The sequence below is a fragment of the Miniopterus natalensis genome, chromosome 1 (assembly GCF_054644295.1).
Source record: "Miniopterus natalensis isolate mMinNat1 chromosome 1, mMinNat1.hap1, whole genome shotgun sequence".
NCBI classification, from domain to species: domain Eukaryota; kingdom Metazoa; phylum Chordata; class Mammalia; order Chiroptera; family Miniopteridae; genus Miniopterus; species Miniopterus natalensis.
In genome coordinates, this window is record NC_142081.1 from 16,543,238 (window position 1) to 16,558,361 (window position 15,124).

The window sequence follows — 15,124 nt, forward strand, 5'->3', positions numbered from 1 at the left end:
GAACATAGAGACAATGAAAAGCTAAAGAAAATCCTGCAGTCTCTGCCACAGGCTCATAGGTGCCTGGAAATGAAAGTGAAGCTGCTTTAACTTTAACCGACTCTGAGACCAGAGGGGAACTGGATTAGGGACCGGTACGCCAGTTTTTTTTTTTTTTTTTTGTATGTGTGTGTGTGTGTGTGTGTGTTTGTGTGTTTTTTTTTAACATCTTAAATCCTGAAAAAAAAAAAAAAAAAAGGCAGCAGCTCGGAATTGAATGGATTGATGGGCACACTCCAACTGCTGGGCTGGAGAGGCTGGACTTGGTCTTGCCATTTCTGCTGCTTTGAAAGAGGAGAGGTCTTGGGCTTCCTTTTAATTTAGTTCTCTCCTTCTCCCCCCTTCCCCTTCGCCTCCCCCCCCCCCCATGACCACCCCCTTTTAAACAAGAGGGTGACGGGGAAGCCAGCGCACACGGGACCGGCTGGGAGGCCGAGAAGATGGGCATCCTCAGCGTGGACCTGCTGATCGCGCTGCAGATCCTGCCCGTGTTCTTCTCCAACTGCTTGTTCCTGGCGCTCTACGACTCGGTGGTGCTGCTCAGGCACGTGGTGCTGCTCCTGAGCCGCTCCAAGGCCGCCCGCGGCCAGTGGAGGCGCATGCTGACCTCAGAGGGGATGCGCTGCATCTGGAAGAGCTTCCTCCTGGACGCCTACAAGCAGGTGAGCTCGCCCAGGGGCTTCTTGGCTCAGCGGGCAGGGGGGCGCAAGCTCTGGGGCTGGCCGCCCCGGGGAGCACCGGGGTCAGGTTGCAGGAGCCCCAGCTGGGGGACCGGTGGTTCTGCTCATGGGAGCTCCTGCCTTGACTTTCTGCGCCTGTCACACAAGTTAGATTTGGGGGGTGACAGGTGGTAAGCCCTCCTGACCCTGTGTGACCCAATAAGGAGTCTTTCTGAGAAGGGGCGCTGGATGGCTTGCTGCGCTTTCGGAGGAGAGGGTGTCTGTGCCGGCAGAGGACTTTGGGGCAAGCCTGGGGATGCAGGGCGTGGGGAGACTGCTGCGTTTCAGCTGCTCTTGTTGTGCACTGGGATTTGGACGGTCTGCCTGGTGAGACGCTGGGTGAGCCGGGCTGGGAAGGACAGCGCAGTGGGTGGCACTGCCAAAGCGAGGGAAGGAAAGGAACTGCTACTAAGCTCTCAGGGAGAGGACAAGCTGCGCGAACTGGCCACAGCAGGTGCGGTCGCCGTGCTCTCTGCGCCGTTTCTGGGAGAGGTCAGAGTTAATGTCAGCAAGCCCGCGGTCAGCGTCACCCTCGACACTGATTCCGATTTGAACCCCTTTGAAGGGGTCACCAGGCCCCGTGTCCCCAGTTTACTAGGGACCAGTTTGCAAAAGGAAGATCTCAGCACCGACTGTCAGAACCACAGGCTTTGTGAGGGGAACCGCACTTGCTTTGGTTCTCAGACGTAAAATGAGTTGTCTTGGGAGGAGCAGATAGGTCTGTGGTTCGTTAAATTTCAAAGCTGTTGTAACCCATTCCTCGAGCACCGGAGCAGCGACCTCACTTACCTGCAGAAGTCACGGCCCAGGGCTGCTCTCGCAAAGCCAGAGTCTGGAGATTTGTTTCTAAGTGGAAGATGCTGGCGTTTTGCTGCTTGGAGCATCCTCAGCTCATCTGAAGGAGCGAAGCACAACATGCTCACATTGGCCCTTAGTCAATTTGTCCCCTCCCCCTGTGCCCATATAACTTCTGAAGGTCCCTGAGCAAGAAGAATGGACTCATTTGGCAAAAGTTGCTATCAGTGCAGAAGTCTTGGTTTTGCCTAATAGTATTGGGGACCTTGTCCCAGTTGCCAGGCAGGCGTTTGTGAGGACTGTGGAAGCCCAGGAAGTGGTCCACCGTAGGCACGCAGCACCTCAGAGCCGGGGATGAAGCTCAGAATAAGAGGGGGGAGAAATGAGAGCTCCATAACTGAACACTAGAAAACTAAACCTGCGCACCGGGAAAGGAAAGGAAGTAACTTGTACTCATGAAGAATCCAGAGTAGGGTTGTTCCACTGAAAATCAAAGTGTTCAAGAGGAAAACATCCACTGTGAAATAGGGAAGCTTTACTATAACACGTGTCTTTGTTATTGAGAGTAACTTGCAGAAGGTTTGCATTTTTTTTCTAAAGACAAGAGAATAGTTAGAACTCTTGCCAATGAAGAAAAACTCTTTTATAATAATCTGAAATGATGCTCAAAGTTCTAACAGTAAAACTCATGTATATTGTGTATGTGGGGCCATTGGGAGATGTGGTAAGAAGATATTGAGGGGATCATTTCATTTCCGTAAGTGTACACATAGCATGTGAAATGTTTATGTTTTTGTATTTGTAGGTCTTAGGAGATGACATGGCAATGTCGGTGGTTTTATCTCAGCCTATTAAACTTACTTTTTAAAAAATGAATTGACTTTGCCTATAAAAGAAAAGTCTCCTCCTGGGAGAATTTTACTTATATGCATGTATACTTATGGGACTATCTGTCACATAAAACGTAAGGGTTATGATGTTGCCCACAAATAATAAGTGAGGCTGTTTTTCCTATTAAGCAACTTATTGGAATTAAAAGGGAAAAACAAACAAATGCCTCTGTAATAGACTTTACTATTTATCTTTTCATTAATGTATAGTGTTCCATTGTGTTGCAATATTTTGTTGTTCCTATTCCAGGAAATTGAGAAGGATGAGTGGTTTGTTTTCTTTGCGTGCGTGTGTGTGTAGTTTGTGCATTCCTCCCCTGTATTGTTTCTGCCTACTGATTTGATTAGTGACCAAGTTCATGACTGATGTTATTAAGTTTGCTTTTAATGATTTATATAATAGCTACCCCCATGAGAAAAAAACAACCCAAGAACCCACATGTCCAGAGACATGACTGGACTGGGTGTGTAATGAATGGAAACGTGGCAAACACAGCTGGCACTGAATTTAGGCCTCTTTCTGTTTCCCAGTATGGCAAAGGTGGTGGTGGCTGGGGTGGCATTTGAGGGTCACTCAGAATCCCTGAAGCAGGTTGAATCCCTTTCCTGAAGGCTGTTGTCACCTGTGCCACTGTCCCAGGGTGTAGCCATTTCTAGGGACACGCTGGTTCTGTTTGAAATGGCATCACAGTGTTTCACAATCCTGACTTGCACTATTTTGAGGCTGCCGCCCCAGAAGCAGAGTTTTCCAGGATGAGTGTGTGCACATGTGATCCGATGAGGCAGGTCATTTCTAATTCTCGTTGTGGAATCTCAGACACTCGGGAAGATTTTAAGAGAAAGTGCAGTAAAAGTGTTATTATCCCTGGGTTTGGCTGTGACAAGAGGAAACCAAGAAATGAAATCAGAACAAAGTAAAATGACATGTTGAATGGGATTTCAAAATGAACTTTGTAGGGAAGCTTTTAAAGATAATTTGGCTTTGGTTAGAGGGAGTTCCATGCACTGTTTTGATGAAAAAGTGAGTCTACATTAACTTGTGAGAGATTAAGGTGACTAATAGGTATTTGTCATTTAAGTTTCTCTAGTCAGCGTCCTTGCATCTAACATGCATCCTTCTGCTCAAAGACTAAAATGCAACCGGTGAGCACACTGCCCTGTCTGGGAGCCTAGCTCCTACCTAATTGAAGTGCAAAAATAAACACACAACACAGCCGCTGAGGAGCAGCTTAGCCTCCTCATGGTTAACAGGCAGTGCTACAGAAAACAGACTCATCTGAACATGTCATTTTGGTTTTGAAAGGGTCTCTTTAACATTCCCCTCCTCCTCCTCGTTCACCTCGAGGCTTTTGACACCCGTTTCCACAATGGAAAATGGCTCTTTTAAGACAGCGACAGTTCTCAAAAGAACACAAAGGAGGCCACAGCCAGAGCTTGCCCATCACTTGGTTAAAACGGTGGGAAATGATAGAGCTCAGAGCTACCTCTCCAAGGTAGGGATCAAAGAGAGAATGGCCATGAGGGAATTGAATTCAGAGGAGAGAGTAGGCAGCTTATTCTCTGACTGATTTATTTGGCCAGTTTGAATATAAACGGTTAAACCGCTGCTTAATAATTACTTACCCTGTTTGTAAGGACGTTGGTGCAGCCTGGTCGTTATGTCAAAGAATTGGAAATTTCCAGATAGTCAATAAAGCCATCCCAGGGCTCTGAAAGAAGAGGGATGTGTAAAAACTACTCTGCCACACACCCTCCCCTTATTTTTATCATTTGCTTTACTTTCTATCATGAGGTGAGGTGATATTCTGTCCAGAAGCCTTTCCCAGGCTGTGGAAAAGACAACAACGAAAAGGTTAGTGGCATATGCCCCGTGTCCAGCTTCTACTTGACGAGCGGTCCTTTCTTTGTTCCTCTCGCCTGCATTTCACAGTCCTCATGCCCAAGCAGCTTTCCCCTTTCCCCGCGTGCTGGACACAGTCCTTGAAAGGAGCCCGTCATCAAGGGAATCCAATTTATAAACATGCCGTGTAGCTGCACTCTTGCTCGTATTTACAAACGTGGCTCTCAGGACATTTGAGCTTGGCCCAGAGATGTTCCCTGTTGTAAAAATGCAAACCCCTTACCTCCCTTGTTGCTGCTGTGTTGACGTTGATTACAAAAAAAACATGAGAAAGGGCCATTGTGATAGTGTAGATGAGAGAGATAAAAGTCAGTGATGACGATATTGCATTTTACGTATGTCCTTTCTGATCGTCGCAAAATAAAGGGACCCTTTGGGAACATCGGAACTTCAAGACCAATTAGTGGAAACGATGCTTCTTGTGTTTGGGCATTAAATACTGGGCAGGGTTCTCTTTAGAGCGGCTGACGCTGGCAGGGAAAGAGGTACCGACCTAATTACTCTCACGCAAGAGTGAAAAATGCCTTTTGAATGCCCCTTTGGCAAATGTGTCTCATTAAGGACAAAACCAAACGCAAACCCTCTAAGAAGGAGAAATGAAGATGATAGGTAACTTGTGGCCAGGAGACTTTCTGTGTCACTGTGGGAAATGAAAACAAAGTTTGGGAGCATCAGGGGATAACCTGCTTTTGTTGAGCTTCTTCCCTGCTGCCTAAATGTTATTATTACGCGACCAACTTTATTTTCCTCATCTTTTTGGCTCTTTGTCAAGGAATGCTTTGCTCCTGGGGAAAGCAAAGACTCCCCATCCCCAAAGACAATGGAGATGCTCTTGCTCCATCTCAGCAGGGCGCCTGACCAAGCAAAGCAAGAAATTCTCCATTTGAAACTCTGGTCGTAATAGCAATTTAATTTTCATGGTGACCAAATGGGAAAATGAGAAATGAACAATAATGCCCTTTTAAAAGATTTTCTTTGTAGTTTAAAGCAAACTTGAATATTTTAAATTTCTAATTTTTTTCTTTATTATTGCTAAATTATCCCCCATTAGCAGGTCTTTAGCCAAGATGGACAAATTTTGCGATTAGTATATGATACTTATAAAAGCAGGCTACCGGTCTACTGAAAAATCCTGAATCCTGGGTGTGTGTTTCCCCCGCGTCGTATGATTAATAGCATTGATCTTACCGATGCGTTTCTCTTACCTGGTCATTCTCACGAACAGGATGTCTGTTTATGACATTCTAATCTGCCGTAGGGTCCCTATAGGTGCCCAACAAAATCAAGAGGATTAACTACTTTCATTTTATACAGTAACCAGTTGAGATAATCCAGAACAGATCAACAGCAACGGGTGTTGATTATGGCAGAACTCTACGGTGGGGTGCCCGGATTTACATTTCTAAACTACCTACCTCAGTGAGCTTGTTCAACACCCAAATACGGTCACGTTCATTGCAGGTCATGGTTATTACTAAGTGTAAAATGTGTCACTGGGCCCTACCTAGGATTATAACAACTATCATTCATTCAATAATTCATTCATATATATATATACGTATATATATATATTATATATATATATATAAATATATGATCTCCCTGCTTAACAAAATGCCCCCCCATACACAAGAACATTATGTATTTGGTAACTTTCTTAATTTTTAATTTTAGAGTGAAGGTATTGTACTCGTTCTAAATTTTCTAAGGTAAACTAAGTGTGCCTGTATTTTGGAAGGAATTATACCTTGTCACTAAGAAGAAAGAGACAGTGCTTTAACTTTCCAAGAAAATTAACTACAGGTAATAAGAGTCACCTGTGGCTGAAGCGTCACATTAGATTATTCGGTCGAACAAGCAGGAATAAGGCAGGGAGCAGCAGTGCTGCTTGGGTGCGAGCCAAGGACACCAGAGGCCCGCTTCACAACACCACGCAACTGTTGGTTGGTCTTAAAAATGACTCTTAAAGGCAGATGGATATTTTCATCTACCAAGAACCTACAGGTGTACAGTCCAGACATGAATTTTTTCCTGTGTATGGATTACTCACTTAACATAAAGGGCAGCAGCTAATGGATTCAGGCTGATCGAATGCATTGAGATCTTGATGCTATAAGTATGTTGAGGAACTCGGCACAACACTGTGGTTAGAAGCCGCTGTGCTAGAATTGTTACTGCTCTTTTAGGTGGAAAAGATCTAATGGTGAGGTGATGGTAATGATACCTGTTACTTAAAGCTACAAAGTACAAAAGGCACCTATAGATTATAGGTTTATAATATCTTTAAAATGTGTATTTTTAAATTTTAAGTCCAGTTTAATGCCTCAGAGACAAGTGTGGCTTATATAAAATAGTAAGCCAGCCAGAGAAAGACAAGAACCATATAATTTCACTCATACATGGAATCTAATGAACCAAATAAACTAACAAATAATATAGGAAGAGACTGATAGATAGAAAACAGACTGACAGCTGTCATCAGGGAGGGTGGTTTGGAGTTGGGTGAAGAAGGGGAAGGGATTAAGCAAACAAACAAACAAAAAAACCTCATAGACACAGACAAACAGCGTGGTGATTACCAGAGGAAAAGGGGGGTGGGGCGAGGTAGAAGACGGTGAAGGGGGATACATGGTCATAGAAGGAGACTTGACCTGGGATGGTAAACACACAATACAACATACAGATGATGTATTGTAGAACTGTACACCTGAAACCTATATAATTTTATTAACCAATTTTCCCCCAGTAAATTCAATAAAAGTTAAAAATAAATAAAATAAAATAACCCATCTCAAGGGATTATTTTTTCTTTATCTGGTGTCACTTGAAGATTAACCAAGAAAATTAATATAAATAAAATAACCTTTTCCCTGATAGTGACTGAAAACAAATGTACCTATTTAAATCACACCGACAGCTTGTTTTTCTAAGAAAGAAAAGTGTTACTCTAAGATTTCTTTTAAAAAGCTAATAGTGCTTGTTTTAAACCTGGCCTGCTAAGATTTTTCAGAAGGGGGAGACAGGACTTCTTTAATTCTTCCTCTACAGTTAAAATGAGTTATGCATTCACATTAGATAGAAACTTCTGAATAAAAGCCCTTGAGTGTTTTATTTCAGTTTGGATTGTTGAATCTTTAACAATTCACTTTTAAGTGACTGCAATTAACAGCAGTTTTATATGTGGCTGTATTTATATGAGGAGACTAAGTCAATCCAGTTGGAAGTGTTTTGTAATATTAAGAATAGTGTAGAAAAATCAATTGTACTTCCATAAATTGCCCCTGATGTTATTGGCTTTGATTAAACCATTCTAAGGGAAGATCCAGTTGTGTTCATTCAAACTGAAGTAATTGGCTCTTTTATGTTGCCTGTTTTTTATTATCAACGTACAGACCCAAAGGCCAGCAAACTTTCTTTCAGTCTGTGTTCAACTATTTAAACCATGTGCAAAGGGGACACATGGAGCAATTTTCTTCTGTAGCTTTTCTGCCTGAGAATTTTATAACTCGGAGGAGCTTATTGATAAAATGCATGAGAGAAAAGTAAATGGTTTGTGACTTCCTAGATAAAAAGAGGGAAGTATACAGACGAAAAAACCCCATGAAAAATGCGAAATTAAAAATAGAATTCTGGAATAGTTTTATGCTTTCATTTGTTCATTTGTTTGTTTAATGAAAATTGTGAGGTTCTAGTCATGTGAACCCAAAGTAGGCAGTAGGTATAGAAACCTCCAGGAAGGGTGTCATACTGATGAGAGCTCAGATGATTTCTATGGGCATATTTTTAAACATACGATTGCCCAGGGAAAGGTGGCAATTCTGTTTGGGTGGCATCTAATTATGACAGCCTACACCTACGCGGTGAGCGATCATGTAGAAAGAGCTATTTTCTTTATGGTATCCTTCTATAACCATATGAGGAAGACGGGCATTATTGTCACCGTTTTACAGATGGGAAGGTTGAGGTGCTGAAGAGGTTAAGTGGGACTAGCTCTTTTTTATAAAGGATGGGCCCCACATTTTCTAGCTCTGGCCAGGAACAGAGCCCATTGGTATCACTGTCCATTGAGGGAGATTAAATGACTTAGCGTCATGCAAGAAAGTAAAGGTTTTTTCTTAGTACTTTAGAATTTAGAAGTGGGAATTCAGAAAGAGGTACTCTGATAATTTGTCTTAAAGTAGACCATTTAGCTTTTTAAATGAAGTCAGTTAATCATTCGTTACGTAACGTGTGCTAAGCACTGACAGCAAAGTAAGGGTCAACTTCATTATGGAGAGTTAACTGCGGTGCCTTCAATGATAAAAATAATTACCTTCAGCGATCACCCAGAGTGAAAAAGACGTTTTTGCTCCGTGGGGCCATTCTTTACCTTGCCTGCCGTGATGCCTCCTTGCTCCGATCAATGTATGTTCACCACGCTTTAGTAGAGCCACTTGTTTTTATACAGCGTGAACTGAAGTGACAATGCGCTAAAGGCGGTCTTCTCTTCTTTCTTTCATTCGCAACCAGGTGAAACTGGGTGAAGATGCCCCCAATTCCAGCGTGGTGCATGTCTCCAATCCCGAAGGAGGCGACAACGGTGAAAATGGTGCCCAGGAGAAGACAGTGGATGGCGCCGAGTGCCACCTCCTGGACTTCGCCAGCCCCGAGCGCCCGCTGGTGGTCAACTTCGGCTCGGCCACTTGACCGCCCTTCACTAAGCAGCTGCCGGCCTTCAGGAAACTGGTGGAGGAGTTCTCACCCGTGGCCGACTTCCTGCTGGTCTACATCGATGAGGCCCATCCCTCAGATGGCTGGGCGGTGCCCGGGGGTTCTTCTTTGTCGTTCGAGGTGAGGAAGCACCGGAGCCAGGAAGACCGATGCGCGGCAGCCCACCAGCTCCTGGAGCGGTTCTCCTTGCCGCCCCAGTGCCGAGTGGTGGCCGACCTCATGGACAACAATGCCAACGTAGCTTATGGGGTAGGCTTTGAACGCGTGTGCATTGTGCAGAGACAGAAAATTGCTTATCTGGGAGGAAAGGGCCCTTTCTTCTACAACCTTCAAGAAGTCCGGCGATGGCTGGAGAAGAATTTCAACAAGAGATGAAATCTAGATTAGCTGGTTAAAGGTATGATTGCAATAGAGCTTTTTTTTTTTTTTAAATATATATATGGAAAGGGAAGGAAACTAAGAACTGAATCCACTATTTCAACTGAATCTCATTGCCTCTCTGAAAGATAGGAACTTATATGTCAGAAGAACATAAACCTCTAACATCTCAATGCTTCTTTCACCACTCAAATGGCATTTGGCTAAGCAGTAGCCCCATCATTTCTCTTTCTAGAAAAAACAAAACAAAAAAACCCTGTAAAAAATTTCTGATGGAAAGGATCCCAAGATGGAGAGGAAGAAACCCTGCTTGCTACAGCTGATGCATGTTTTGGGGCCTGAAGGAAAGACATATCTGAATAACTACCATGTTAGGGAAGCTAGTGTTCTTATTAATATGAGGGGTATGGCCTAGGCTTTATTCAGCATGAACAGAGTTCAACTAGAAAATCCTTAAATATCTACTTAGAATGAGGCCTTGAACCCAGGCCATGTGGTTAGGACCTTGGTGTTTAATATGTTAGTTTCTGATGTCCTAGTTTCTACCATGTAGTGCTCTTTGCCAGTCTAAACATCCCAGAACTCACAGGTGCATTTGTAGGTATCAAGAATGATTCCTACCTGGAGGGTTTGAATGATCATCTGAAATCTGAGAGTTACTTTTGAGGCAGGCAAGGAAAGCACTAGAAGAAAACCAAGTTGACTAGCTAGGAAAAAGAGGCAGAAGGATTAGGAAGCTTCATAGAATGTCACCTTGAGAGTGGGGCTTATTTCATACCCACAGAAACATGGAAACATACACAAAGCCAGAAAAAAAAGAAGCTCAATGAAAAGTAGCATAGAGAATATACATAGGAAATTTATGTATTTATCATATAGTCCTACATTGAGGGGGAAAAGGGGGATTGGGAGAGAAAAAACCACACTCTAATATTTATATTTCTGAGAGTTTTTTTGAGAAATAATTAGTTTTTCAAACATGTTTATGATGTGTATATTCTCAGTGGGTGAATTACACCCCACGATACTGATTAAAGGTAAAACCAGTGGGTCCAGTAGTGCTGGTCTGTCCCTCTCCATCCCTACAATTATGGTGTGGCCCTAGTCACTCATGATCTCAGTCTCTGTAGAAGTGTATTCTCAATGCTGAGCTCTTCAGCTCAAAATATGTGTATACAGTCACTCTCAGATGCTGTGGGAGGTATGTGCCCTCCCCATTTGGCTGAAATACTGTTTTCCTTTCGAAGTAGGTGAACTATAATGAAAGATCGGTACAAACAAACACAGTTTCTTCAGTTGCAAAATAGAGGAAGAGAAAATTAATTTGAAATAATTCCCATCAGTAATTTTGGAGGTTTTGATATGAGGCAATCCTCAGTAGCATGGAATTTGGTTAAATGGAATTCCCATTGACATTTGAATTTGGACTTGGGTCTTCCTTTTTTGCTATTAGCTGAGGTCTTGTAATCTAAGGCCTTTATAGTACATTAATATAAAGTTATTTTAATATATCTATACCATATTTCTCTTTAAAATGAAGACATGATAGTTTTACCTATAAGTAACATAAGTAATATTTAAATATCATAACCTCCAAAAGAATAGGCCTACAGATTTTGTATCATAAATTTAAGGATGCTATCAAGTCACGGTGTATGGTTGTGTTTATATGTACAAAGGTTCTTATGACCATTCCGTTAGTAATTGAATCATAAAATAAAACTAGTAGAAAAAGCTATCTAAAGTTGAAAATATCTTTCTGAACTAGTTGCCCTAAATGAAAAAGATGTTGGAACTGAGTTTGCAAAAACCAGAAGTCTATTTTTTTTTAAATTGGAATAACATAGTAATCCTATTACTAGTCAGTTTATTGTGTAGGTATTAAAGGACCATTTTAACTGACAGCAACATTGAAGCTTCTCAGTAGTTTAAACTCTACAAAACATACCCACAAAGAAACAAAGCAGATTTTGAAAATGGGTCTCTATCTAACAAGTTTCTGGAAAGTCACATTGATAATAGATTATTTTGGAGTTAAATAGTTCAACTCTATAACTCAAAGCTTATCCATGGGCCCCATTGATTTTTATCTTCAAAATGGTGATGAGATTTCTGTGGTACATAAAAGCACAATTGGTTGCAACCCACCACCGTGTTGTCCTTAAACTCCCCCTTTGTTCTACATGTGCAATAATGGAACAGGATGTTAGAGAAGCTGGTGGGGGGATGAGATTTGGCGAAGGCAGTTAGTGCTGGTCGTCTGGGGAAAGGACAAATAAACAATCACCCAGTTGTGATCCCTTTTTAAAGAAAGAGAAAGTTGCATGCATGCAGTTCCTCTCTCTGAGGATAATCCAATGGAGAAATGAGGCAGTGGAAGTAGACATACAAAGGCATAGGCTGAATATCAGGGAAAACGATATGTTCGATAGAACATAGAAGAGTCACTGGAAGAAGGACTGTTGGGGGGCCAAGGAGAACGTGAATTGACAAAGCTCAGGAATCCTGCAATATATAGCATGGCTTGGTGTTATCAGACTGATAAGCCTGTAATTGTGTAACCTATTTATCTCAATAGGAACTTTCATGATTTCCTGTGATGTATCTTTTATGAACTTAACAAGAACTCATTATTTGAGATAGAGGGGAATCGATGCTTAGCTGATATGCTCAGAGAAATTATTCGATTGTCAGTACCCACCCAACCAATCCTGTCTTTTATGAAGAATGTTCCTTTGGAAAATTGTAGTTCTTAGTCTCACAAGGCAAAATGTTACATATATGTATATATTTAAAATTTTTATATGGAAAGCTTTGAGTTGTTTTTAGTACCTAAGCATCTTTTCCCCCTGTGTTTACATGGAGCTATCAGTTTAGCCTTTTAAACTGAATTAGCTCGTCTGTTATTGAAATAGTTTCCAAGCTATTTTAGGTATTCTCATAGCATCTGGATTCTCTCAAACATGTAGTGTTTGAAAGACTTATGTCTTGGAACTATTCAAAACTTACTTTATTTTATTTTTATTTTATTTTATTTGAAAATAGTAGTGGAATCAACAACGACTTTTTTAAACGGGCATGAATGAAATGCCTGCACAGTAATGTAGACGTATTTGATACAGGCATTCAAATGTAACTGACCTCTTTAGAAACAGATTAGAACCTCCGTTCTTGCTTTGTATAGCTAAAGTGACAGTCATTTAACTTATCTGACTTTTTATATTTATATTTTGGATCTCCGGCCCTATGTCTTCACCTTGTTTATAGAATGTACCCCTGATTTTTGGCAATATCAACTTCTAAATGGCGTATTGATTTAGTTAAATTCTGCCATTAACCAGGAAATGCCTATTCTGTGATCAAGGAGAAAAGAAAAGACGGCTGCCTTTCATTTCGCTTGAGTATATTTCACCAGCTGGGCTCTTGAATAAAAATTAGGAAATTTTGTGAGGTCATGCTTGAGTACTGCCCGGCTGCCTAAAATCCCAGAGAGGCAGGTGAAAGGCAGTACCTAGGCCTTCGGGAAAACTCCCAGCTGGATACAAGGTAGCCTCGGCATGTCCTATGGGCTATGCCCATAGCAAGGGGAATGCACTGATGTACAGGACTCCCCATTCTGTAAATCCTAAGAGGGCCAACCTGGACATTTATTCCACTTGACCTCTGACAGATGGTTTGGAAAAATAAGCTCAATTAGAATTACGTGGCCATTGCAAAGAGGAAAACACAGACATCGACTTCTGTCCCATTGAAGAATTAATGAAAACCTCTACCAGCATTTAAAGCTTTTCAGAACATGCCCAGTGTGGTATCTCCCAGCAGTGGAGATTAACAATGAGCTTTTTAATCTAGGAGCTTTTTTGTTTTTTTAAAAAAAGATATTGCCAAAAATCAGAGCTAAAGTGGTTTTTTGTTATATTCAAACCTCCTCCCTGCTTCCTCCTTTATCTTAAAAATAGAAGCTAAACCCAGTCTTGATGTGCCAGTCTAGAATGGGGCACAAGGACCGACCCCTGCTTGGCCATTAGCACTCTTGCAGTGTCCTGAGGTCCTCTAGGAAAGAAGGGGCGGGGCCTGGGGGACTCGGGAAGCTGTTAACTGGGAAGACCTGGGCTCCGAGGGCCTGGTCTGCTGATTTGGGAAGATTCTAAAAGAAGCTTCGCACCTTTGGAGGAGGGCTGTGTGTCACTGAGTGACTAGGATGAGCCAAAGGGCCACTTCCTAAGGCCTTACATTCTGGATAGCACCAGAAGCGAGGCCTCAGACTTAAGAGACCCAGCTCTGTTCCACAGTGAGTCTGAACCAACAGAAAGCAAACATGTGCAGACATCCAAACAAGACTGCTCATGCAAGTTGGGGCTCGCTGCCTGTCTTGGGCAGCAGCACCAGAGCTCCAGGGAGTTTATTTAATATTTATTGAGGAGACTTCGAAGACCCAGGCGATGTTTAATGAACTCATTATTTTGGCTCAAAACTCCCCTCCCCCCAAAAAACAAACAGGTAAACACAGAAATGAAAGAAGCCCACAGAAGGGGTTGGTAAATGAGTAAAATTCTCTCAAGGCTTCTACAGGCCACGTCACTGGTGGGTGTGGTTTTCACGTGTGTGAGAATTGGGCAATGTGAATGCAGAAGTGTCCAGTACTTTACAACCAAAGCAATGAAAAGATATTGGGTAGGGAATGCTGGCCAGTTTTGTTTAGTTTTGCATCACATTATCACCAGACTCCATCACTTGCCCAAGTAATCGGGCCCCCGAAGCGGGAGATTGGGATGTGCGGAGGCTGCCAGTGTGCGAATGATAACTGCTGACGAAAGAGTCATCGACTCAGTTAGTGGTTGGATGTAGTCACATTCGTTTGCCTCTGCCCATCTTTGTCTTCCCAGCAAGGAGAATATTCGGGGCACGATGCCTGGAGTACTGGGTAAATGTGGTGAGAACGCATGAGTGTATCTGCTCCTTGGTTGCAGAAACAGAAATGCTTTGGAGACTATCAGTAGAAAGAGTGTAATTATATTGGTGCTGAGTGGTATGTGTGCTTTTACAATTTGTTCTTGTATTTTAATAAACTTTGAATAAAAGAATAAAGTTACTCTTTGGTTCTATTTATTTATTTTTGAGTTACCCTCTAGACCTTGTCCTTGGCTGGAACACATTCATGGTTGACAAGGGAAAGAGAATCCATCATTCTAATATTTATTCCTTGGTATTTGTGGGCAAAGTTGCCAGCAAGGCCAGGTTATTTTAATCTCATGCTGTGTGCCAGAGTCTTCAAGGAAATCAAGACAAGTTAAAAGAAAATCTTCAGATATTTTCCATATTCATGAACAAGTTGCACACAGAATTCATGGAAAGGCTCCTGTTAAAGAGACTGTGCAGCAAACTTCTACGTGGTTATATTTACACCCCAGGTTCTCTAAGTGTAATAAAGAAACTTTCCAGGAAGTTGGTTAAAGCAATACACACACACAAAACACACACACACACATAGTGTGTGTATGCATGTGTGTGTGTGTGTTAAGTATATATGTATGTATGTATATATATACACACATATAATCTATTATATAATTGTCAGTACATTAATGTGGAAAGAAAAAACCATCATCTGAACACATTTATATTAAGCACTTTCCACTGTGAGAAGGTATAAAGCATATGAATGGTTTACAGAGGTAATGGTCTGTTAATGA

At 42.0% G+C, this 15,124-nt stretch overlaps 1 protein-coding gene across 1 annotated transcript in view; it reads left to right on the plus strand.

Annotated features, from left to right (window-relative positions):
• Nucleotides 1-14,203, plus strand: part of DIO2 (iodothyronine deiodinase 2) — a 134,762-nt gene extending 120,559 nt beyond the window's left edge. The window contains 3 exon segments of the mRNA XM_087818785.1: nucleotides 430-701; nucleotides 8,853-9,423; nucleotides 9,426-14,203. Of these exon segments, the coding sequence (XP_087674911.1) occupies nucleotides 480-701; nucleotides 8,853-9,423; nucleotides 9,426-9,448 (816 nt within the window). The 5' untranslated portion in view covers nucleotides 430-479 and the 3' untranslated portion in view covers nucleotides 9,449-14,203.
• The last annotated feature ends 921 nt before the right edge of the window (nucleotides 14,204-15,124 follow it).